This window comes from Arvicola amphibius, chromosome 8 (assembly GCF_903992535.2).
Source record: "Arvicola amphibius chromosome 8, mArvAmp1.2, whole genome shotgun sequence".
Taxonomy (NCBI): Eukaryota; Metazoa; Chordata; class Mammalia; order Rodentia; family Cricetidae; genus Arvicola; species Arvicola amphibius.
The window spans coordinates 104,586,580-104,613,431 of record NC_052054.1 but is presented as its reverse complement, the minus strand read 5'-3'; the positions used below and the strand labels follow the sequence as shown (position 1 = coordinate 104,613,431).

The 26,852-nt window shown below is 40.2% G+C and overlaps 1 protein-coding gene across 1 annotated transcript in view; it reads left to right on the top strand.

Moving 5' to 3' along the window:
* Positions 1–24,480, top strand: part of Gigyf2 (GRB10 interacting GYF protein 2) — a 138,606-nt gene extending 114,126 nt beyond the window's left edge. The window contains 13 exon segments of the mRNA XM_038338585.1: positions 851–1,087; positions 4,629–4,751; positions 9,359–9,521; positions 9,524–9,582; positions 9,714–9,731; positions 9,733–9,775; positions 9,778–9,919; positions 10,988–11,142; positions 12,603–12,805; positions 19,568–19,597; positions 19,599–19,646; positions 19,648–19,720; positions 22,718–24,480. Of these exon segments, the coding sequence (XP_038194513.1) occupies positions 851–1,087; positions 4,629–4,751; positions 9,359–9,521; positions 9,524–9,582; positions 9,714–9,731; positions 9,733–9,775; positions 9,778–9,919; positions 10,988–11,142; positions 12,603–12,805; positions 19,568–19,597; positions 19,599–19,646; positions 19,648–19,720; positions 22,718–22,785 (1,362 nt within the window). The 3' untranslated portion in view covers positions 22,786–24,480.
* The last annotated feature ends 2,372 nt before the right edge of the window (positions 24,481–26,852 follow it).

Below are 26,852 nucleotides of genomic sequence, written 5' to 3'. Positions count from 1 at the left end.
TGTCATTTTTAAGTATCTGTGGTGGCAGGCAGTGTTATTTGCAAGAAAGGTGGCTGCGTCTTTGTTAGGTAGAAACAGGTTTTATTTGTAGCAGACTTAGGGAAATGTCCTGGACGGAGGCAGGGAGAGGGTGTTAGTGTGAATGAGGAGTCTCTGAAAGAAAGGGTAGAGAGGAAAGCCGCCTCCCAGAGGTTCACAGCCAACCTTAGCTTAGGACAGTGTGTTATCTGGACAAGATAGAGCGTTGCAGGCATAGCAAACCAACTGTGCAGAGGTGAGGGCATGCTGCGCACTGAGGCGAGTGAACCAGAGGATATAGTGAGCTGAAGGAAAATGAATGCAGGTAAGGGGGAAAGCGTAGACAGGAAGGAATTAATTACGGAGAGATGTTTTGAAAAGACCCTAGGGCCTATGGGTCATAGAGTGGAATTTAGTTATTTTTGAGGAGTCACTCTGGTTCCAGGTCTGGCTGAGTCTTGTTAAAACTATTGTTCTTGCCAGGCCTTATGACTTGTGAAGAACCCTGGAAAACTTGCTAAACCTGTATGTAGTACTGAAATGACATTTCTAGGAGATTTTGTCACAGCAGGTGGTAAACTACTTTTGAGGTCAGCATTTTCACCATAGACCTGGTGACAGTTCTATAATAATCTGTTAGAGTTGGATCCTTGAGCACACTAGGCCTTTGCAACCCCTGTAAAACCTGCTTTTCACTAATGTCATCCTAAGCAGGGTTTTTGCTTTATCTTTTCTGTATAACTCATGATAGAAGCCTTTAAAAGCAATATGGATTATCCTCCCTACAATTAATTAAAAATTTTTTTTCTCTTTAATTTTTCCTTCTGGAAAGGAAGAGGAGGCTGCCAAATGGGCCCGGGAAGAGGAGGAAGCACAGCGCCGCCTGGAGGAGAACCGCCTGCGCATGGAAGAGGAAGCAGCCAGGCTTAGGCACGAGGAAGAGGAACGAAAACGAAAGGAGCTGGAGCTGCAGCGTCAGAAGGAGCTGATGCGCCAGAGGCAGCAGCAACAAGAAGCCCTTCGAAGGCTGCAGCAACAGCAGCAGCAGCAGCAGCTTGCACAGATGAAGGTATAATCCTAAACCTAAGAGGAGCCACTTATGTTAAATATTATGTTGGCTATTTGGTTCATCAGCAATGTATGTGTGTCTGTGTATGTTGTTAATTGTTTAATTGAAAGGCACACATCTGTGATAAGAATGGAACAAGCAGTGACAGAGACAACACAAGCTATTACGCCTTTTTTAAAGTGGGATTCCATGATAGTTGAAGTGCCTCCTCTTTACCATTTCAGCACTGCTGACAGAAAAATCAAAGAGAAGAAAGTGCTCAGCAGCCTGGGAGGGGCAGCAGGCATGACAACATCCTGGTTTTTGAGTGGGACCCACAACACAGCACTCAAACACAGTTGCCTTTGGGGTCTTATTAAAAATTGCTTAAAGACAGGCCAAGGATGGTGGTACAAACCTTTAATCCCAGAACTCCAGTGACAGAGACAGGCAGACCTCTTAAGTTACAGGTCATCGTGGTTTACATAGCAAATTCTAGGCCAGCTAGGGCTTGACAAGAAGTGTAAGGGGGTGGAAGATTTAAAATAACTTTTTGAAGTTGAAAATTAATACTTAGAGCCTGCTTTAAAGGGGGAGGGGTGGCATGGTGTTGTTGAGGGTGAATAGGAAGGACCAGTGGGAAAGAACTGCCTTGATACAGTTGGCCCGAATTTGTTGATTGCCCAGATCTGAAGGTCATAGGTAGAAGAAGCTGGGTATGGCAGAGCAGGGGAAAAGTATTGCTCATGGAGTCAAGTGGATGGAAAGGTTGAGAGCAGCTTGGTAGGTATGCTCTGCAAACTTCATGTTGAGTCTGGAATTAAGTTTAGTCTCCCTTGTCTTCAAGGAACTCACAGGATAAAGGTATGTAGGGGGACTTGGAATTCAGTGATGTGAGCAGAAAAGAAGAGGTGGCATTAATAAGGCAGTAGTGCTCAGTGATGTCACCTGGATCTTGTAAGACATGCAGATTATGAGTGGAACCCAGCAAGCTTGTGTTTAAATAAACTCTTCAAGGGACTGGTAAAATACAAGTCACCATCCCTCCAGGCTACTTGCTGAGATAAGTCAGCTTCAAAACAGTCTTTTTAGGGACAGAAAGGGTTTTCAAGTTGAACTGTTTGCCGAATAAGGTCTATGAGAGAAGCATTACAGTGAACAAGGCTTGAAGGTTAGACACACTCTAGAATCTCTACGGGAAATCTTGAAAGCTGGAGAAATGACTTGGTGGTTAAGAGTGCTTGCTAGCTACTTTTCCAGAAGATTCCCATTGACCACATTACATGGCTCCCAGACACCTATTAACTCTAGCTCCAGAGACTCCTATGCTTTTTTCTGGCCTCTGCTAGTGCCTGTACTCACATGCACACAACATACACACACACACATAATTTTAAAATAAATATTTAAATAATTTTTAAATTTTATGTACATTGTGAGGGTGTCGAATCCCTTGGAACAGGAGTTATAGACAGTTGCGAGCTGCCATGTGGGTGCTGGGAGTTGAACCCAGGTCCTCTAGAAGAGCTCCCAATGCTCTTAACTGCTGAACCATCTCTTCAGCCTCCTAAAATAAATCTTTAAAAAGTAAATTTAAAAGCTAGTCCTGGGCTGGAGAGATGGCTCAGCAGTTAAGAGGACTAGCTGCTCATCTAGAGGTCCTGAGTTCAATTCCCAGCAACCACATTGTGGCTCACAGCCATCCATAATGAGATCTGGTAGAACACTGTATACATAATAAATAAATCCTTTTTAAAAAAACATGTCCAGAATGAGGAATGAGATAAATATGGACAAGGCCCCTAATGTCATAGCTATATATACTCTAGCAAAGGATTAGAATTTAAAGGTATGCAGAACATGGAATAACACTCTAAGGTTTGCGGAAGAGCTAAATGGGGGATGAACTTGAAATAACAAGCTGTAGGTTAGCAGACTAACAGTCAGACAAGAGACAGATGTCCTAATTGAAGCCTGTTTAGTTGGAAAGGAGGAGTTACTGGCAATACCATTAATTATTGAGTACTTCCTTTCTTAGGTACCATACCAGCAGTTTTCATGTGTCATATCACTTCATCTTCAGAGTGTTTTTTCACAAAACTTAGATATTGGTAGCCTATATTTTACTGAAAAAGAAGAATGTTAAGAAGCTGAGTCTCCCAGGATTTATCCCTACTGTTCATTCTGACTTTTTGGAACCCATTCTCTTTGGAGGGATACCTTGCTCAGCCTAGCTAGATATATTGGGGAGGGCCTCGGTCCTGCCTCAAAGCAATGTGCTAGACTTTGTTGACTCCCCATGGGAAGCCTTACCCTCTCCGAGGAGTGGATGGGGTGGGTAGGGGAGGTAAGGTGGAGGAAGCAGGAGGGAGTGGGAATTGGATTTGGCATGTAAAATGAGAAAAGATTTTTCTAATTAATTAATTTTTAAAAAAAGAAGCCGAGTCTTTTGTTGAGCCAACCAAGAGTTGGTAGCAGAGCCATGTAAAGTTAATTCAGATATCTTTAAAATAGTTTGAAACTATAATTTAGTTAATTTATAGAAAAGAACAAAGAATTCTCTTTAGAAAACCAGACTTTGAAAATTCAGGTTTTCAGGACCACGTGTTTATATTCTATTTTGCTCATTAATGTAAAGGATTAATGTAAAGGATTAATGTAAAGTGGATTGTTGGGTTTTTGTTTGCTTGTTTTTTGCTCCAAACCAACTTAATTTTCATAACTAGGGCTAGGACTGCATTGTAGCCTGGTTGTTAGCAGCTGCTCTTCTTCATAAGACTCGGAATGAAAACTGCTTGGCCCCTTCATTCGCTGTCTAACTCAGCTTAGAAATCCTGGGCTTTAAATTCACTCACTAGGTCCTTACATCATGTCCTTTATAGTCTTTATCGATTAAAAGTCATGTTTTGGTTTTGGTTTTTCGAGACATGGTTTCTCTGTGTAACCTTGGCTGTCCTAGAACACTGTAGACCAAGTTGGTCTTGAACTCAGAGAGATCCACCTGCCTCTGCCTCCTGAGTGCTGGTGTTAAAGGTGTGTGCCACCAATGCTCAGTGGGTTAAAAAAATCTTAAACTCTATTTAGTCACTCTTTGTTACTACTTATGATTTTGATTCTGTATTACTAGTTGTGTCGATGCTCAGTGTAACAAATTTCCACCCAAATGGGAGAGCAAGCATTAATACATGTGTGTATTTTTTAGTTGTTTTAAAATAAACATAGGTTGGGAGAAATGAACAAAAGAAGCAAGCCAACTGAGAGATTATTGTGGAAAAGGAATTTTTAAGTGAATTTTGGTTTTTTGTTTGGTTGGTTTGGTTTTTCAAGACAGGTTTTCTCTGTGTTAACAGTTCTAGCTGTCCTGGAACTAGCTCTTATAGACCAGGCCGACCTTGAACTCACAGAGGTCTCCTCGGCCTCCCAAATGCTGGGATTTAAAGTGTGTGCCACCACTGCCCAGCTCAATTGAATTTTATAAAGGTGAGGAAAAATAGAGGCTCTGACCGTAAGTGCTGTCCTTCTTCCTTGTTTGCTGATGCTCTGTCATGTGTGTTGTTTTTAGCTTCCCTCTTCTTCAACATGGGGTCAGCAGTCTAACACAACACCATGTCAGTCCCAAGCCACACTGTCATTGGCTGAAATCCAGAAGTTGGAAGAAGAACGAGAACGGCAGCTTCGAGAAGAGGTAAACAGTAAAGGCAGCCTAGTTCAGTATTCCAGGCAGCTTAGTTTGCACTCTGGGCTGATGACTCCTGATGATGGGTACTGTAAGAATTACTGTGTACCTGAATTTGACTCATTGTTACTAAAACCTGCAGCTTGTGATTTGACCCTTTGGTATAAATGGATTTAATAGGAATAACATTAAAGTTGGGTGACATAATTGTTTCCTAGAACTTTTTACTCTAGCTTTTCAACTTTTATTTAATTCATGAATAAAAGTAGATAGCCTTATACCTGTATAAACAGAACTAATAAACTCAGTGGGTTGTTTTTAAAAAAGAGGTTGTGTTGGCATGGGTGGAGGGAGGTAAATATTACCAAAGTACATTATATGTATGTATGGCATTCTCAAAGAATAATGAAAACTATTACTAAAAATACATAGTTTTTTTGAGACTTGTGGGTAATTTTGCTCACCCTGTCTTAATTCTTTTATTCTGTTCTCATGTTAAGCTACACTTGACAGAAACAACTTAAGGGAACAAGGAAAGTCAAGGCAGAAGGAACATTTGCATCCACAGACAGGAGGCTGAATTGTCCTTTGTATGGCTCAGGATCCTACTTAGGGAGTGGTGCTGCCAACAGTGGGCACATCTTCTCATCTGATCCAGTGTAATCAAGATAATCTTCTACATCCCAGAGATCAGTTGTCACTTTGGTACTAGGTCATGTCAGGTTGACAGTTAACATTAACCATCACACATCCACTTGTGAATTTGTTGTTTTGAATACAGGGCACATTTTTCTGTAAAGGATATTGTGTCTTCTGACTAGCTCGAAAAACTTTTAATATGACAAAAATAATATCTACTTTTAACTCTGTATCATTATAGGGTAGGAAGGGCACAGAATAGAGAGAATTTGGAGAGGATAAATTTTTGATAGAAGGTAATTAATTCAAGGCCTGCTATTAGTTGTCTTGTTCATTAATTTATCAACACATATTTTACTCATTCATAGTCTAGGAGTACAGCCAAGTATAAAACTGATGAAATGCTCTGCTATTGTGAACTTGCCTTCTAGCTTAGGAGAGATGGGCCATAAAAATTAAGTTATGTGTGTGTGTGTGTGTATATGTGAGTGTGTGTGTGTGTGTGTGTATGGTACTTTAGAGAGTGAGAAGTGTCAAAGAAAGAGGACATGGGAGTTGAGGGGGGCTAGGGATAGAATGGTAATGTGTCCTGCAAAGGCCTTTAGACACATGAGGTAGTGTAGCCATCCTGAAGAACAGGCTTTATGTAGCTATTGCTTGAGCAGAGTAGTCAATTTGTTGGTGAATGGAAGCTGTCATGTTTGGCTCTGGATTGTACCATTCACTGAACTAGGCAGCTGCCGGCACACTGAGAGAGATGGGAGTTGTCGGTGTGTATGTGTATGTACTAGACATCATCTATAATTATATATATATATATATATATATATGGAATATGCATAAATTCTAAATAGTGGACATCATCCAGTAGGTTAAAGCATTTCTCTACCTTAAAATTTCTTTCTCACTTTAATGTAAACACAAAAGAAAGGATTAAACTTTACTTCTGGGATTACCTTTCTCCAAAAGGTTATCACAAATAGGTGTCTCAGTGCAGATTATTTGTTTTCAATGCTAGAAATTGTAATGATTTTGGTCTCTACTGAGTGAAAAGTTAATGTGAACAAGACTTAGAGTTCCTGTAGGCCCCTGTCATGCTAAGAAGGTATTCTGTTGCTCACCTACACTCCTAGTCACAGCCCCCAACCCCACTTCCAGAAGTTAGTATCTCACTCTGTGTTTATTTGATACATGTTCTTGGAATCTTTTATTCTCCCTATTCCTCACAGACCATGAGATTGCTGTTCCTTGTTTATTTGTCACACAGAGAAACCAAAGATAATGTTAGCTGTTTTGACTTTCCTGGAGCACCCTGTCTGGGACTCTATAACCCATTCATTTTGGACATGCTTAGTATTAAGCAACTCTTGATTTTTTTATTTGTTATTTGTTTGTTTGTTTATTTGTTTGTGGTTCCTGTTGATTGCCTAGATAGATTTTGATTTCTCCTCTTTCCATTGTTTTTTGTATCATTATTGGTGGGCACATTTCCTCACTTTTATCTTTTAGTTCTTCTGTTGAACTTTTAGCTTATACTATCATGTTTTAAATTTCCAAGTTTTTTGGGCTGGGTAGGTAGTATATAGCCTTTTATTTTTGTGACTGTACTACCAACTCTCTAGGGCAGTAGTTCTCAGCCTTCCTAATGCTTCCACCCTTTAATACAGTTTCTCATGTTGTGGTGACCCAAAACCATAAAATATTTTTAGCGGGCGGGTTGCTGGCGCATGCCTTTAATCCCAGCACTCAGGAGGCAGAGGCAGGCGGATCTCTGAGTTCGAGGCCAGCCTGGTCTACAAGAGCTAGTTCCAGAACAGGCTCTAGAAACTACAGGGAAACCCTGTCTCGAAAAACCAAGATAGATAGATAGATAGATAGATAGATAGATAGATAGATAGATAGATAGATAGATAGATAGATAGATGATAGATAGATAGATAAAATAAAAATTTTTCTTGGTACTTCATAACTGTAATTTTGCTGCTGTTATGGATTGTGATATAAATATCTGATATGCAGGCTATCTGATATGCAATCCCTGTCTAAAAAAAAAGTCGTTTGACCCCCCCCCCCCAGCAGTTAAGACCCACAGGTTAAGAACTGCTGTCCAAGGATATTATTTGCTTGATAGCTTTAAAAAAAAGCAAATAATTCATACCTAGAGAGATGGTCTCACACAGTTAAGAGTGATTGCTGCTCTTGCAGAGGCCCCAGGTTCAATTCCTAGCATCGACATGGAAGCTCATAACCATCTGTAATTCAGTTCCAGGGTATCCCAGTACCCTCAGGCCCTGCTGCAGTGTACAAACATGGTGTACATACATACATGTAGGAAAAATATTCACACATGTTAATTTTTTAAAAGACAGTTCCTCAAGCAGTGGTGGCTCACGCCTTTAATCTCAGCACTCAAGAGGTAGAGGCAGGCGGATCTCTTGTGAGTTTGAGGCCTGCTTGGTCTACAGAGTGAGTTCCAGGACAGTCAAGGCGGCACAGAGAAACCTTGTCTCAAAACTGGGGGGAAAAAAGTATCCTATTTTCTCTTGTTTGTTTTTATTGAATTTTATGCATTTATTTTGGTGCTTGCCTTTTATCTCAGAAGCATATGCTAAATGTCTAGCAATTTGTTAAGGCTCTCAAGTCCATCAAAGGTTTCTGCTATACATGTCACATTGGTGCTAGTGGTCATTCTCTTGCGTTTTGTGTTGTGGGGAGTGCCTCCACCTATTGGTGTTCACTCAGTATAACTACTGACTCAGTTTACAATAGAATAGTCTTTTAATCTGTGTTGGCCTTTCCAAATGGAAAACTTGTTTTCTGCTTGGGTGAGACTGTTGCTCAACTTAACAGGCAAAGGAGGCAGTTTGGGTCTTACTGCTTGTATTTGTAGCCAGCCTTTCTGAGATACCATGTAAGCACCTGCAGTCCCTGAGCTTTCTGTCTAAATGTGCCTATTTATCAGCTTTCTTCATTTAGCTTTTCAGTTGTGCTGCTCTGGTAATAATCTGCTTTCCAGCTTTATTTCTTGTAGCTAAGTAGTTGTTTTTATATGTGCAAGGAAAGATCAAAGGACATCAGGTTCTTTGTTTCCTTTTTTAGTTTTCATTTTGTTTTTTGAAGACAGAATATCTCACATCCTGCAAACTTACCAAGTAGGCTGCACTGATTGGCCAGTGACACCCAGGGTTCCGCCGATACTCTGCCTCTGCAGTACTGACATTATAGGTGGTCTGCCAGCATAATTTTCTCACAGGTTATTCAGGGACCAAGCTCAGGTTCCTCAAGCTTGCAGAGCAAGCACTTTCACCGACTTAGCTATCTTCCCTAGTCTTACTTTCTGTATTTAAAAATCTTTTCTGCCTTTGTTGTCCTTTACTGGTTTACACTTTTGAAGAAGTACATGCAGCTGAGCATATGTGAATACCTGCAGTCTGTCTTGGGAAGCTGTGGACCTCGTTGGACTCTGTATAGTGAAACCCCATCTCAAAGTCACACACAAATAAACCAACAAAAATTTATTCTTTGATTGTGGTGGGACTTTGGGAATTAAACATTTGCTTCATTTCTGTGCTTAACCAAAAAGACTTCATCATTTGTAGGAAGTAATTCTGCGGCTGGAAGAGATGGCTCAGTGGTTAAGAGCACTGCCTGCTCTTCCAAAGGTCCCGAGTTCAATTCCCAGCAACCACGAGGTGGCTCACATCTGTAATGATGTCTGCTGCCCTCTTCTGGCCTGTAGGCATACATGCAGACAGAATATCGTATACATTATAAATAAATATTTTTTTAAAAAAGTAATTCTGTGTTTGATCTCCTGGTTTCCCTCTCAGTGCTACTTGTATTTTCATCTTAATTTACCCAAAATAATTAGTCCCATTTGGTTTTGTTTAGCTGTTTGTATATTAGTATTCTGTAGTGTCCTGTTGCTTGTAACTGATGTAAAAACCAATCTTGAGTTTGCTGTCCTTATCCAACAGCAAAGGCGTCAGCAGAGGGAATTGATGAAGGCTCTCCAGCAGCAGCAACAGCAGCAGCAGCAGCAGAAACTCTCAGGTTGGGGGAATGTCAGCAAACCTGCAGGTACCACCAAGTCTCTTCTGGAGATCCAGCAGGAAGAGGCCAGGCAAATGCAGCAGCAGCAGCACAGCAGCAACAGCGCAAACAGCAGCACCAGCAAACAAACAGAGCCCGGCACAGCACAGTGGTTTCCTGTATGAGTGCAGTCCTGGGCACTGCTTTTTGCTTATCTTGTCAAGCTTTTCAAACTTTTTAAATGGTGTGACTAAATTCTTTCTTTCTTTTTTTCTCTCTCTCTCCTCTTTTTTTTAACAGCATTCCAACCTGCACACCCAGCAGTGGGAATTCTGTATGGGGCTCCATAAACACAGGTCCTCCTACCAGTGGGCGTCTGATCTAGTCAGTAGTATCTGGAGTAATGCAGACACTAAAAACTCCAACATGGGATTTTGGGATGATGCAGTCCAAAGAGGGGGGACCTAGAAATTCAACAAATAAAATAAAAACAACGCCAGTCTCAGGTAGGGCTCGTAATGATTATACCTGTGTACCTTGATTGGTGGGAGTTGAGGGCAGTGGAAGGGATGTTAGATATAGTGTTTATTTACAGTTTCATTTACAGCATGTAAGTCATAATTGTGGTCATTGCTCTCTACCCAGTGAAACACACTTGATTGTTCCTTGGGCTTATTCTACTGCTGAGCATGTAACCCCTTTCTCCTACATGATGACAGCTGATAATAATAATAACAATATTTTTATGTTAATATTTCTCCAGTGTTTTCTCTAGGTAACTAAGAAATTTTTGTTAATTTGTATTTTTCAACTATATTTATACTAGAATGGACATTCCGAAGAAGCTTCTATAATGGCCTTAAAATTGCTATTAACAAATTCTATTTCATCTTTCTTTCCTTAGTAGCTAGTGTTGTTGAATGAGCATGGGTTTGTTGTTATATTCATGAACTCAGATCCCAGCACTTCCACTTATTAGCTGTGTGACCTTGGGCAAGAGAGAACCTCTTTTGGGCCTCAGTTCCCTCATCGGTAAAATGAAGATAATAACTTTATGAGTATAGTTGTGAGGAGTAACGAAATACACGTGAAATAGTAAAGTGCCTGGCGTATAGTAAGTACTTAATAAATGGTAGTATTGTCAGATTCTTTCTGATTGAAGACCTAAAGAAAGTAAACATACTAGTTTATTGAGCTGCTTTGCCAGGCACTGTTATGCTCCAGACCTTTGTGAGATTGTCTTCATTCTTTATTATAATCCAAAGAGGTGTTGGCACCATTTTGCATATGAGGAAACTGAGGCTTAGTAAATTGAACAACTTACTTAAAAAAACATGTAGGAAGAATTTCATTATTTTTTCAAAATAGTAGTCTTACAGACTAGATTATTAGCTGAGGATAGTTACTAAGGAAGTGTCCAATCAAAATATTTGAATATTTTTTTTTGTATAGAACTAAGAATTGGCTTACTGGACAGCTATCCAGTGTTACCTCCACAGTATTTATGGTATTGTAGTATAATCACATAGTAACAGTTTCTGGGAATATAATATCGCCCTATTGTTTTGCTTTAGTAAATCTGTAGGTGTGTCTAACCGGCAGAATAAGAAAGTAGAAGAAGAAGAAAAGTTGCTGAAGCTCTTTCAGGGAGTAAATAAAGCCCAAGATGGATTTACCCAGTGGTGTGAACAGATGCTTCATGCCCTTAATACGGCAAATAACTTGGATGGTAAGAATTGGGGAGGGAATCCCAGCATGTGGATTGACAGAGCAGGACCTAAAAGAGGTTACAGGTTGGAACAGTAAGCCATGAAGTCCCCGGGGCCAAGTCCTTCCATTAAAAAAAAATTGACTCCCGTAATATTACTTATGAAAAAAGTCTTGCAAAACTATGCTTAAATAGATTATGAGCAGTTCTAAAAATTAAATGCTAGCTCAGGCTGCCTTAAGGATGTACAGGACAAAGGAAGTCGTAGTTTCCCATTACCCTTTTCATGGGAAACATTTCCCAGCTGAATTATCATGTCTAAGAGAAAGTTAAATGTCATAGTCAGGACCAAAGTCTACTAGGCCAGTAGAGTACCAAAGCCATATGACATTTTCCTTCCTGCTTTGGGAGGTTATGGAAATTATGATAGAGTACTTGCTTTGTATGGGCTGCAACTGTGCAGAAATAAAGGTTTCAGCACCATTTCAAGAAAAGCATGATTGTAACAAGCCATTGACCGAGAGCTAGCTCCTTAGATGAAAGTGAATTTCCAACAGTGACTGTTGATCATACTGTAGAAGGAATTGTCTTAGCTGATAGTCCAAGGTGATAACTGGCCTAAAGTCAGTTTAACACTGTAACACTTAACAGTCAAGAATTAACAGGCTCCCTTGCAGCATTATAACATTAGCTAAGAGTCTGAAGGCCTTCAGAGGAAACAGATTTTCATAGTAGTGATGGCTGCCATCCATTAAGTACCTACCATGTGCTAGGCACTAGCTGGGCTAACATAGTGTTATCCCAGTTATTTCTTTTTTGCAGTAAAATTTGAAGATACCTTTACAAGGTAGGTGATATTATCCCCATTTTATAAATTAGGAAACAGAGGCTCAGAATGGTTAAGTAACTCATCAGGTCACACAGCCAGCAAACTTCAGAATTGAATTTTAAAACCCATGCCTGTCTAACTCTGGTGTTTGTGCTTTTTTTTTTTTTTTTTCCTGAAACCACACAATTTGCATTTTCCACTAGGCGCTCTCTAAAACACATAATACCCTAATTAATTACAAGTTCCAGAAGATACAAGTTCCAATAACTGCCATGGTATAACTGGTGTCCATCATAGCACTTAATAAATTGAATTAAAGGATAAAAGGAATGAATTTTCCAAATTACTTTAGTCTTAGGCAAATAACTGTCAGTCATTGTAACATCTAGTTTCCACTGACATAAATTAGTGACGTTGGGCATGTGTCAATGTGTCTTTGTTTAACACTGTTTTGGGTAATTTCAGCACTGTGATGAGGCTCTTTCATCTGTATTAGTCAGGTGCAAGTATCTACCACAGAAGCTGCATAGCTTTCACTTTCCTTTTATTGCCTGTGTTGGTGTGCTGATATATTAAAACTTGGTGCTTGTTCTTTGTATATGTTTTTATTTCATTGTTACTGTCTTACATCCTCTCCCCTCTTGTATTGCAGTTCCCACATTTGTTTCTTTCTTGAAAGAAGTTGAATCTCCTTATGAAGTCCACGACTATATCAGGGCCTATTTAGGAGATACTTCTGAGGCCAAGGAGTTTGCCAAGCAGTTCCTTGAGCGCCGTGCCAAACAGAAAGCCAACCAACAGCGTCAGCAGCAACAGCAGCAGCAGCAACAGCAGCAACAGCAGCAGCAGCAGCAGGTATAAAGCGAAACAGTGTGTGCAGTACATGTGAACAGGAACGCCTGTGAATGTTGAGTAGCCAGAGGAATTAAATGGAATGTTTTATTTTTATGCATTCATTCAGTGACCAAAACTTTTCAAAATTTGTGTGGCCTTCGTCTTTTCAAAGTAAATGTCTGTAAATGTCCCAATAGCAAATAGCAGAAAGTGTATTCAGGGTACCTTAGGCTGTTTTCCTGATTCATGTATATGTTTTATTCAGACTGCAGATCTCAACATGACCCATAAATTTGATATATTTTGAAAATTTGGCATCTCCTGTGTCTTGCAATGTTACTGCATATGTGGCATGACAGGTATTTCACATGCTGTTGATGGGGGTGTGAAGATTCAGTTGCCTTCTGTTTCTCATTGCAGCTCTGTTCTATAACAGTATTCTGCAACCCTTTATTACAGTTTCTCAGGTTGTGGTGACCCCCCCAACCATAAAATTATTTTTTGTTACTACTTCACAACTGTAATTTTGCTTATGTTATGAATGGAATGTAAAATATCTGACATGTGGCTCCTGTGAAAGAGTCATTTGACATCCCCTCCAAGGGGTCGAGAGCCACTGCTCTATAGTTTGAGTGACTAGAAAACTTACAGTATAGTCGTCACCTCTATGGATTATATCCGGTTGAGTTCTCTGAGCCTCTCGTTTACAGTATCTAATCAGTACGTAATTTTGTCTTAAGATTTTGTTTAGAAGCCGGGCGGCGGTGGCGCACGCCTTTAATCCCAGCACTCGGAAGGCAGAGGCAGGCGGATCTCTGTGAGTTCGAGACCTGCCTGGTCTACAAGAGCTAGCTCCAGGACAGGCTCCAAAGCTACAGAGAAACCCTGTCTCAAAAAAGAAAAAAAAAAAAGATTTTGTTTAGAGGCATTCTTTATATGTTGATTCATTAACATTGATCCCCTCCAGTGCAGCTGTCATTGTCACTAGTACAAAACTCACCTGCACATCTTCTTCCTAAGATGTTGTACAGTTTTCCTGTGCTCAGGAGCATCTATCTGATGGCACCTAAGTGCTAGACTCAGAGGTCGTAACCGTGAAATCACTCACAAGAAGAAAAAGATGTGAAAACATTGTTCTAGATGACTAACTGGAAAAAAAAAAAAAACACCTGCCTACAGGGTGTGAACTGTAGGAATTAGGAAGGTGGATAATCCCTTGTCCCTCTTTAGCGGAAAATGTATCTCTTGGTTGCTAAAGATTCTTTTTGCCTATCTGAGCATATGTGTGTCCAGAATGACCATTTACCTAAACAAACAAACAAACAAATAAATAAATAAAGCAAACAACAATTCATTGAAATTTACAGAAGTGAGGTCTTTGAGGGTTGATAGTTTACATTTTCTGAAAGACAGGTTGGCAGGGTCCATAAAGAGGCATAAAAACACTCATATTCTACTAGAGATGATAACTATTATAGATCACTTCTGGAGATGTAGAAGATACATTGTAGCACAAAGCATTTGAGATCAAATTGTATAGAGCAGACAGATAAATTAAGAGGAAATGGCCGGTGTCTATACCACAGCATAGTAGAACAGATGTGTCAGTGCATTGCAGGAGCACATGGTGTGAAGTGGTGCAGGAAAAATGGATGGTCTCCTCTATGGGCTAAAAACAGCAAGGAAATGCCCCCATATCGTATGTGCTCACGGACCCTAGGCATGTTCTTCCACGATGCTTCCACTTCTCCCTTCATTGCTACCACCTGATCTTTGAGCTGGCTTCTAAAAGAAGTTTCTCTAATAAAGACAACAGTTAAAAAACAAAGGATTAGTGTACTATTTTGTACTCTAACCAGTTGGCAGAAATATGGGGGCAATATTTTGGTAATAAATCCCTTCTGGGATTGCCAATGTGAATAACGTGTATGACTTCAACCTTTGATGCCAGCTGGATCTCAGCTTGTCTTCTGACTTCTGTACTAGAGAACAAAGATACTTTCTGCTGTGAATCAGTCAGTTGCATGTATTGTCATAGTGTTGAGGCTTGTTGAAGTCAGATGTTGTGTATTCCTTTTCTTAATGGATGACACAGACACTGTATCTGCTAGAAAATTTAGGACAGCCATTCTGGTATAGGTGGAGGGAAAGCCGAAGTTCCAGGAGGAACTTTGTAGAGATGCCAGGCATCAAGTGGACTTTTGTAAATGAGAACTTAACAGTAGTTCAATGGCCCTCTCTCTGTTTCTATATTGCCAGTACCGGTGTAGGCTTTTTTTTTTCTTAAGATTTATTTTTTAAATAACTTTAAATTATGTGTACTTGTGTGTCAGTGAGTATGTGCACACATCAATGCATTTCAAAGCAAGCATGAGATACCACTGAGACGGGAGTTATAGGCAGTTGTAAGCTGCCTGATGTGACTGCCAGGAATCAGACTCATGTGGTTATCCTGGGTTTTTTGCTTTTCCGTATGAAGTGGAGTACTGTTCTTTTGAGGTCTGTGAAGGATTTGCTGGGCATTGCATTGAATCTGTAGATTGTTTTTGGTCAGATTTTTATTATGTTAATTCTACCTACCCAAGAGCATGGGAAATCTTTCCATTTTCTGGTGTCTTCAATTTCTTTCTTCAAAGATTTAAAGTTCTTGTCATACAGGTCTTCCACTTGTTTGGTTAGAGTTACTCTGAGATATTTTATGCTACTTGTGGCTATTGTGAAAGGTGATGTTTCTTTGATTTCTTTCTCAACCCACATACCTATGTAAAGGAGAGCTACAGATTTTTTGTAAAGTTAATCTTGTAGCCTGCTACATTACTGAAGGTGTTTATGAGTTGTAGAAGTTTCTTAGTAGAACTTTTGGGGTCGCTTATATAAATTATTATATCATCAGCAAATAGTAAGAGTTTGACTTTTCCAATTTGTATCTTCTTGATCTCCTTTTGTTGTCTTAATTGCTCTAGCTAGAACCTCAAGAACTATATTGAATAGATAATGGAGAGAGTGGACAACCTTATCTTGTTCCTGATTTTAGTGGGATCGCTTTGAGTTTCTCTCCATTTAGTTTGATGTTGGTTGTTGGCTTGCTGTATATAGCCTTTATTATGTTGTATCCCTGCTCTCTCCAAGACCTTTATCATGAAGGGAAGTTGTATTTTGTCAAAGACTTTTTTAGCATCTAATTAGATGGTTATGTGTTCTGGGGTTTTTTGTTTGTTTTTCTTCAGTTTGTTTATATGGTAGATTGCTTTGACAGATGTTGCCATCCACTGCATCTCTGGGAAGAAGCCCACTTGATCTGGCGGCGGATGATGGTTCTGATGTGGTTCTTGGATTCAATTTGCCAGTATTTTATTGAGTATTTGTGCATCAATCGTTTCATGAGTGAGATGGTCTGTAATTCTCTTTCTTAGTAATATCTTTGTGTGATTTGGTATCAGCAGGGTAATTGTAGTCCTCATAAAAAGAGGTGGCATTGTGTCCCTTCTGTTTCTGTTGTATAGAACAATTTGAGGATATTGGTATTAGTTATCTTCTGAAAATCTTGGTAGTTTTCTGTGCTAAAAACAATCTGGCTGTCCCTGGACTTTTTTTTTTTGGTTGGATGACTTTTGATGACTGTTTCCATTTCTTTCTAAGCAGTTTATAGGTCTATTTTTTTATTTGTTTAGCATCGGTCTTTATTTAATTTTTGGTAAGCTGATACTTATCCAGATAATGTCCATTTCCTTTCTTCAATTTTCCATTCCATTTTGTGGAGTATAGGTTTTCAAATAGGACCAGTGATTTTCTGGGTTTCCTCCATGTATGTTGTTATGCCCCTCTTTTATTCTTGATTTTGTAAATTTGGATATTCCTCTCTCTGCCTTTTGGTTCGTTGGATAAAGGTTTGTCTATTTGGTTGGTTTTTTTTTTTTTTTCCTCGAAAGAACCAACTCTGTCTCATTGATTCTTTGTATAGGTTTCTTTGTTTCTATTTTGTTGATTTCAACTCTCAAGTTGATTATTTCCTGCCTACTAGTCCTTCTGAGTGAGTTTGCTGCTTTTTGTCAAAGAGCTTTCAGGTGTTCTGTTAACTCACTAGTGTGGGATTTTTCCAGCTTCTTATGTAGGCATTTAGGTGCTATGAATTTTCCTCTAACACCCTGCTTTCATTGTGTTCCAATAATTTAGGTATGTTTGTGCAGCATTTTCATTGAATCTTTAGGAAGTCTTTAATTTCTTCCCCTTATTTCTTCCTTGACCCATTGATGATTCAGTGAACATTGTTTAATTCCATGTGGTTTGTGGGGCGTTCTGGTAATTTAATATTGCTGTTGGTTCTAGTTTAAAAACCATGGTGATCTGATAAGAAATATGGGGGTTATTCCATTTTTTTTTCTTTTATCTGTGGAAGTTGCTTTGTTCTATAGTGTGTTCAGTTTTTGAGAAGGTTCCATGAGGTGCCGAGAAAGGTATATTCTTTTTATGTTTTGGATGGAATGTTCTATAGATGTCCATTTGAGTTATAACATCTGTGAGTTTCCTTTATTTCTCTGATAATTTTCTGTCATGACTGACCTGTCCAGTGGTGAGAGTCGGGTGTTGAAGTCTCCCACTATTAGTGTGTGGGGGCATAATGTATGATTTAAGCTTAGGAATAGTGTTTTCTTTGACATATAAGGGTGCCCTTGTATTTGGGGGCATAGATGTTCTGTATTGAGATTTCCCATCTTGATGGATTTTTTTCCTGTGACTAATATGAAATGTCTGTCCTTCTTTGTCTCTTTTGATTCATTTTAGTTTGAAGAATATTAGGATAGCTACATCCACTTGTTTCTTAGGTCCATTTGATTGGAAAATTTTTTCTCAACCCTTTACTCTGAGGCAAAGTCTGTCTTTGAGGTTGAGGTGTGTTTCTTGTATGCAGCAGAAGGATGGATTCTGTTTTCATATCCAATCTGTGTCTTTTTATAGGTGAGTTGAGTTCATTTATATTAAGGAATAGTAATGACCAGTGATTGCTAGCTCCTGTTATTTTAGTTTTCGTTGTCAGTAATGTTATTATGTGTGGTTGTTCCCTTCTTTGGGATTTGCTGCTATGAGATCATCTATTGTCTATGTTTTTGTGGATGTAGCCAACTTCCTTGGGTTAGAGTTTTCCTTCTAGTATTTTGTGTAGGGCTGGGTTTTAGGTATTGGTTAAATCTGGTTCTGTCTTGAATATCTTGTTTTGTCCATCTATGGTGATTGAAAGTTTTGCTGAGCATAGTAGTCTGGGCTGGATTCCGTGGTCTCTTAATGTCTGCATAATGCTTGACCAGGGCCTCTGGCTTTCATTGTTTCCTTTGAGAAGTCAGATGTAATTCTGATAGGTCTGCCTTTAGATGTTACTTGGCCTTTTCCCTTTGCAGCTCTTAATACTCTTTCTTTATTCTGAACGCTTAGTGTTTTGATTATTATGTGGCAAGGGAACTTTTTTTTTTGATCCAGTCTTTTTGGTGTTCTGTAAGTTTCTTGTATCTTCATAGGCATATCTTTCTTTAGGTTGGGGAAGTTTTCTTCTATGATTTTGTTGAATATATTTTCTGTGCTTTTGAGTTGGACTTCTCCTTTTTGTATCCCTATTATTCTTAGGTTTGGTCTTTTAATGGTGTCCCATATTTCCTGGATATATTTTGTGTTAAGCTTTTATTAGTTTTATTGTTTTCCTTGACTGTTTAGTCTATTTCCTCTATTGTATCTTCAGCGCTTGAGATTTTCTCTTCCGTCTCTTGTATTCTGCTGTTAATGCTTGCATTTGTGGTTCCTGATTGTTTTCTCATAATTTCCATTTCTAATAATTCCCTCAGTTTGTTGTTTTCTTTATTGTCTCTATTTTGGTTTTCAAGTCCTTGAATAGTTTCCTTTCAATTTGTTTTGAATGCTTTTTCTTGGTTTTCTTTAAGGGATTTGTTGATTTTCTTCCAATTTTTGTTTGTCTTTCCGTTTTCCCCTCCTCCATTTCTTCTTTGAGGGAAGTTTTTCATTTCCATCTTTAGAGGAAGGAAAAGGGGCCTCAAACATTCTCCGGAAGTTATTTTATTATGTTCATTTTCCTTTCTGACTTCATCTGTACTTGGTTTTTCAAGTCTTGCTGTTGTAGGGCCACTAGTGTTTTATTGGTGTCAAATGTTGTCCTTCATTTGTGTGTTGGAATGTGTTCTTACCTTGTCTACCTACCCTTAATTTCCATCTGATTAGTGTAGTTGGGGGCTTGTTGTCTCCTGGTGATCAGGTCTCCAGGTGCCAGTGGACCCAAGGCTTAGATGGTTGCTAACTTGTGGTATAGTCAGAGGCCATGGTTCCAGTCACCCTGGAGGAACACCACTTAGTGCTCTGGGGCTTTTTCCCCGACCTGCTACCCTCAGTGGTGGAATCCCTTGTACCTGCTCCTGTGGAGGTCATTGCCTGGGTCCTATTGCAGCTAGGTCACTGGCTCAAGACTGCTCTGTGGAAGTTGCTGCCTTTGGCCTGCTCTTTGGAGGTTCCCTGACTCAGACCCTCTTTATCTACCTTTTATTAGCACTTCCCAGCGGATAAGAGAGTAAATACTTTTTGAAGTTGTTTCTCTCCTTTCCCTGGGTTCTGGGGATGAACTAAGGCCTGCAGAATGATGTGATAATTACTTTTGCCCTGTGGTCTGTCCTCACCAGGATTTTTTCTTTACAGAGCTCAGCACTTGATATGGCAAAAGCAAGCCACCCATTTCTTAGAGCAGTCCATATGCACTGTATAATTGTAGTATGCTGTTTTGTTTCACAGGACTCTGTTTGGGGCATGAACCATAGTACCACTCCATTCGGTATTTCAGACCAATCAAGCAACAACCAACCAATCCAGTTTTTGAGGCTGTGCAAAGTGGCAAGAGAAGAAGAAAAACAGAAGAATGGTTCGAGCAGGATCCTAGTTTATTAGGTAGGATAAGCTGGAGTCTTCAGCCTGGGTGAGAGGAAGGTTCGGGTGATGCTAGGCAACCAGATAAATTGCTACAGTCTTTCATGTAAGGATTCATTTTACTTATTGGCCTTAAGAGAAGTAGCCAGTAGTTCCTGGGCATGTAGATGTAGGAGGTGTGCCTCATGTGCTGGGACAAGCAAACTAATAGTTTTATGGTCCTTCAAATTTTAAAGTGTTGCTTAGCATTTCATACAAAAATAATGATAATGGACAACAGTAGTAGTTCAGAAGTTCTGCTGCTGATTCATGCTGGAAGCGGATATTTAAGAAGCAGTGCTTGTTACATCTACTTATATGGGTACTGGGTAACTGCACTGCTAGGACAACCCAATTCTCCTAGCTCGTGACTAGGGCTCAGGGCTTTCTCTACTCTTATGTGGTAGATTACCTCCCTGGCCGTAATGAGGACTGTTGTCCTCACACACAACAGCTTCCTAGAACGGCAGGCTCCTAAATTAGGTTTAAAAGACTGATAGGAATGGTATTTCATAAATAATGAATTTAAGTTGCTGTGTTTCTTAAATTGGCCTAACAACCCTCCGTAGTGATGAAATGAAATTATTTTCTATTTTTGAATATGAAGTTAATTTACTTGACTGTCATAGAGTCCTTTAGAGTGTTAATAGTCCAACATGGGTTGAAAAGTATAAAATTCTGACAGAACTAGGTGAACAGGTTTTGGTTTTTTTTTCTTTTATTTTCTTTTGGTTTTTCGAGACAGGGTTTTCTGTGTTACAGTCTTAGCTGTCCTGGAACTAGCTCTTGTAGATCAGGTTGGCCTTGAACTCACAGAGATTTGCTTGCCTTTGCCTCCTGAGTGCTGGGATTAAAGGGTTGTACACATCACCACCCCTGACTGTGAACAGTCCTCTAAATAGCTCTAAGAAGTCCTTGGGATTTAGCCTTACAGGTATGTGATGTTGCTCTATAGATGTGACCCACGTTTGATCCAGCTGTTCATGTTTGTTCTATGCAGTATGCTCTTAGGTCTTCTCCTATAGACTCCAGAAGACTTCCCTCAGGGGAAGTATGGGAGTGGGAGCTGGGTAGGTCTTAATGGTTTAATGTTCCATTGTCCTGAAGGAAGAAAAACTAGCAATGAAGGACAAAGACTGAGAAGTGCCAGAGGGGGCCTCACATGGGCAAATGAGCTTTTCATGTGAAATCACTGCCTACTTTAAGCCTCTTTCTTCTTCTGGGAATTCCTATGTTTATTCATTTTATGCATTACTTTTCAATGTGTGTATTCCTTGATAGAGACCAGGAATTTTTTTTTTTTCCATGCACATACTAGAAAAATAGGTTTTCAACTGGATTTGTAAGTAAGTACGCATTAAAAGAGCAGATTGAAAGGGAACGTTCATCCTGAAGCAGACCAACAGAGGAGCCCCAGCCTCGTTCCACTTCCAGGTGTTCTTCACTCTACTCTGATCATACTAATTTTTTTTTTTTTTTTTTTTCAAGACAGGGTTTCTCTGTGGCTTTGGAGCCTGTCCTGGAACTAGCTCTTGTAGACCAGGCTGGTCTTGAACTCACAAAGATCCACCTGCCTCTCTGCCTCCCAAATGCTGGGATTAAAGGCGTGCGCACACCACCGCCCGGCTTGATCATACTAATTTTAAGGGTTCCCAAGTGGCCAGTGTAAAACCATTTGGGGGTGATAAAATATACCCTGCAGTGTCCTCCCAGTCTTTCCTTTTCCTTTTCCATTCCTACAGAGAATGTCATAAAGAAGCAATGCAAAGGAGTGGTTCTAGACCTCGTAGAAGGTGGTCTGAGGAGGCTGCGAGTAGGCAAATGCCCCTTTCTGTTGCTTTGGCTTTTTATGGCACACAACAAGCCTGTGTGTGTTTGTGAAGTTGGGAAGGCCTGAGTTTATATTTGGAAGCTTTTAAATCAGTTAAGGTAGATCATGTCTTTAAAAAAGCCTCGCCTGGTAATCAGGACATGATAACATCAAATAATCTTTCTTCACAGGTTTCTTTCCGTCTTGATCGAAATTAGTTGATTTTAAAATTACATTTCTCTCTCCTGTTTCATGCAACTCTTTGTTTCTACCTCATTTCATTTGTTAGTGACATGAAATCAGATAAACCTGCTTCAGAATAGAGTTAATAGATCTATAGGCTATTGGTCTTTAGGTTTTTAGACTTACCAAATAAAACCTTCATCTCAAAATACAAACACTAAGCCTTTCAGATTTCCAAGGAAAAAAGCTTTGCTAGCGGGTTAGTGGGTGTACACAGTTGCTGCTTGGGACTTGGTGGATGAGTTTTTGCATCCTTGCCTCCTCCTGTATGAGCTTTGTCAGACTGCAGCTTCTCCTACAGCCTTCTTGGTTAGTAAACCATGCTTGTCTATTTTTTTTTCAAGTCTTATTTTTGAGTCTGTTAATTAAGTTATTTTATTATGTAAGGCATTTTTGTTTGTTATTGGAACATTTCAAATGTGTGCTTATTTGAAAATTTGACCACTGAAGTACAAAACTGAAGGTGTGAAAAAGCCACCCAATACCAACAACCTTGTTGGAGTGGAGGGCGTCGCCTGTTTGCTTTAGGTTTTCACACAGCAGCTGAAACAGTTGAGGATTCATCTAGGGCAGAGGAACTGGAAAGCTTTCTGGGAGTTATTCGCTCCCAAGAGGCCTGTTCGTTAAACTTTGTATCAATTTGTGATTATGGATTTTCTTGGAAAAGTTCCACCACTAGCATTAGGTCTTGTAGCATTGCAGTGTTTGTGAACCATGTCAGTGATACTTCTAGGCTGATTCCATTCCAGTGTGATCAGAGACCCCCATCCTGCATAGGTCTACTTGCTTGCCTTCCTTTCTTCTGTCTTCCCTCCAGTGCCTAGTTTAGTGTGAATCTTAAGGCATAAGAGACTTAAATTCCAGCCATCGCTTGATGTTGAGCCACTTGGCAGAACAGTCACTCATAAACTTACTTTTTCTTGTAGGGTTTTCAGTCAATGCGTCATCAGAGCGACTCAACATGGGTGAGATTGAGACTCTAGATGACTACTGAGTACCTGCCGCTGTGCCAGCCCTCCCTCCTGCCTGGTGACCATGGATTTTCCTCGTTGGACACAACATGCATCCACCATTTGCTCTCTTGTCACTCTGCAACAAATCACAGAACCAATCATCTCAGGCTTTTTTTTTTCCTAACCCCCTGTGTCCAAGATTATTTTAAGTCACTGTTGGTGAGCATCTCAGACTGTATCTGAGTGGACCAGACCTTTTGTCTTGGGGGTGGCAGTTGGGATTGCTCCCCAGCAGGGCAGATATTGGCAGCACAGCACACATTCACTGTGCATTGGTTTCATCTGCTGTCTCCTGGAAGTGTGTTGGAATCTGCCAATAGCAGGTTACTTTCTCTTGTCACTTTTTTTTTGTTGTTGTTTTTGTTCTCTCTCCCCCACCTCTCTACCCTGCCCCCAATACAGGCAAAAGGTCTTAACTGTTGCGGTCGTGAAGAGAGTTAATGGTTAATAGACATGGGCCAGGAGCAAATGCCTCCCCTGGATGGTGACTATCACTTTTGCCAGAGCCAGCAGAACTCTGCCTAGAGGTTACATGGCCATTGCTAACTTCAGGATTGCATCAGAGGCCCTAAGGGGGTGGTTTGTAGACTGGCTTGTTTGATGTTGCACACCCCTTACTTGTTCTTTCTGAATATCTTTCCAGAGAAAGGATTTATGTTTTCTTCATTAGATAGTAACTTTCCAAGCAAGCTGTGCTCTTCCCCGACATACTCCAACCTTACTGGACGAAGGAAACCCTATGGCCTGGGACAGGGACTTCTAATTTTCTTTTCATATAAAAACTGATAACCCCTCCCCCCATAAATATTTTTACTTCAAAGGACTAGGACCAGTTTATTTTGGGCCCTTCTGTGAAAATTTGTCTCGTTTAAGAGGCACCTTTACCATATGTATGAATTTATGTAATTTCAACTTGGATAGGGATAAACTTTTGGCTTCCGATAAAAGTTGGGAATTTCACCTGTTCCTCAGAGCACTATGTGTGTTTTGTCGTGGCCCCAAGGTTCTATGTAAAGATCTGGGATGGCAAGTTGTTTGCCTTTTCTAAGAAGAGAATGTACAAACCTGACCATTCTTTAAGATCTTCATCCGTGGAAACCACTATGCAGGGAGGATGCAAGTGGGATGGAGGGCATGGGCAAGAACGGAGCTAGAGATCTGCTCCTACCCATTCACGTCAAGTAGAAAACTGACTGCCTGCACCAAACGCCTGTAGAACATCACCTGGGATGGTCAGTCATACCTCGCGGGAGCTGTGGGCCTGCTGTGCCTGTGCAAAAGGTGCTTTGGTGGGCAGCCTAGGGGAAGCACCTACTCTTTCATCATCAGTGCCTGGAGAAGGCTGAGTTGCTCTGAGAGCAGTTTGGTTTTGGAGGATATATTTGGTTTCTATTTTTATGATTTTGGATCATCATTCTCCCTATCCCTTCTTGCCTCTCTCCCTCCTAAATGTGTACAATAACTATACAGAGACTGCTACAAACTTGTAAATAGTTTTTGGATCAAATAGCATAAGGAGATGGGGGACCATTAAAAAGTAAGACTCCTATTCTCCTTTGCTTTGTAAATTCAAGGGGGGGGGTGGGGAAGAGGGATAGTTAAAATGTTTACAAAACTTTAAGCTCCCTCGGAACTTTTGCCAGTGTGGAGGAAAATAAAAAAGAACTTAAATAAAATGTGCTTGTGGTCTCTCTTGTACTCACCTCTCTTGAGACTGAGCTTGGCCTGAAACTCTTGCTCTTGGTGGCATAGACCAAGGCACTGGCAATGAGAAGGCAGCTGGGGCCCTCTGCTAGGGATGGACTGCTGACTGGGTCTGTGTTTACCAGATGAATGTGGTAAGTCTTCCTTTGTGCTGGGCTGTAGACTGGAGGCTGCCTTTGAACCACAGACCCTCAGAACTTACCCAACTCTTCTAAGTCAAACTCTGCCTTTTGTTCCAGTAAGATAAAAAGAAATCTAAAACCAAATTGGGAGTCGAGTGGACATATTAGATAGAACAAAGCCATTTTAGTCATGGGACATTTCATTTGCTAACCATTGGCTTTCCAGTTAGTAGAGAATACCACTCTTCTGGAGACATTTTTCATCTTTTGATCATGCTTTTCTATACTCTCTTTGCTCACTCTGATTACAATCACCACTCAACTATCTAATATCCTTTGTTATTTCTTCAGGGGTTTTGTGCTGGGGGTTGTGCAGTAAAGGAGGTACTAGGAATGGAACTCCGGGCATGGTGTATGTTAAGCTTACATTCTACGCTCGGGCGACACATCCAGCCCCTTACTAAGTTTTAAAGTCCTTTAGAAATTTAGAGGATTGGGTGAAAACCTTTTGCATATAACAAAATCTTAACTCTCAAATTCAAAGAGGTAACACTAGTGCATATAATCTACATACATTCTTCCACTATACTTTTAATATCACCCACTAGGTGACTTGAAATGCCTCAGTTCATATAAATAGTATGTAAGAAAATAGCGGATCAAAAAGTGTATATTCATTACTGGTGTTATTTTCCCTGAATATTTTCCATCCTAGATGAGTTTAACGTGATAGTGACCCACTTCAGGCTCAGGTGCTGAGAAACAGCAGTATGTGTTCTGTATAATGGTGTGTGTGTGTGTGTGTGTGTTTAAAGCAAACCAGTTTGATAGAGAATGTCCTCAAGGTAGGTCCTTTCTGGTCACTGTTGCTCTATAGAAAAAAATGTCAACAAATTGTCTTATAACAGGTACCTCATTATGCTGGTTGAGAGTTGTAATTATCTGGTTGTGAATTAGGGAAGGGGTCATTATGTAGTCTCATGACCAAATGTCAGATGGGACCACTTGCTTTATGATGTCTTAATGAGGTAGACATTTCTGGGTTGGCTCGCAAGTAATTGTCAGTTGGTGGCAGCAGGTTAGACCTCAGCTGATAGTTGCAGAAGCTGTTAGCATTGGCTTTAGTGTGGGGGAGTGCACTTGGCAGGTGAGGGGTAGGTCTCCCTCTACTTGGGTTGCCTGCTGTGATACTGTATTTGATTCCAGGGGCAGGAGCATGGCCTCTGTCCCACCCACTTTGATGGAAAGAGTGGCAAGTCCGCATTGCCAAAGATTATATAGTCATTTTGGGAGAGACTAGCATAAAGCGAGTTTATCTGTTTCCTCAAGGACTGTTTTCATGTTATGTTGGGGTGGGAGTTTGTGCTTTAAATTTCTGGATCATGTCTTTCATTTTTTAAAACTGATGGATTTGTGTGTGCATGTGTCTGCCACTGTACGTGTGTAGAAGTCAGATACTCTGGTCCTCAAGGCTTGCAGTAGGTGCCTCAACTCAGCAGAGGTATCTTGCCATCCTCAATTTTTAGTGCAACCTTTTTATTTATGTATGGTGTGACTAACGCATTCACATAAACAACACATGCCATGTATAGACTTGTCTCTGGGCCATCTGATGGAGTCATTTTCTCAATATCATTTTATCTTTCCAAATGACTGAGGCTTGTATCAAGTTGAGAAAACTAACATGATCTACAGGCCAATCTACACTTGACAGGCTTGGGTACATAGGTACAGCATCTCAAATAAGGGGTAACCACTATTTTAGATGTCTTTAACTTGATGCAGGGAAATGTAGCATGGCTTCCAATAGGCTCCATTTTATCCTTAACCTCTTATTAACCATTTCTTCCTGACTTGTCCATATAGTGATATATTACTTTTGTGTTTAATAAAGCTTTCCTGAAGATCAGAGCACAAAGCAGTCACACTAGTTAACCACACAGGCGGTACACACCTTTAATCTCAGGACTTGGGAGACTGAGACAGAGCTCTGTGAATTCAGTGCCACCCTGGGCTACACAAGATTGAATCTGTCTAAGAGAAACAGCTCATACAAAGGTGATCCTAGCATTGAGATCACAAGGCTTTCCCAGCACTAGGGAAGTGGAAACAGGAGTTATATGGCTGGGCAGAGAGAGGAATATAAAGGGGAAGAGACAGGGACTCATTGGAGTGTGGAGGCTGAGGATTCATGGAGACAGGATCTCGCCCTTTCGGCCTGA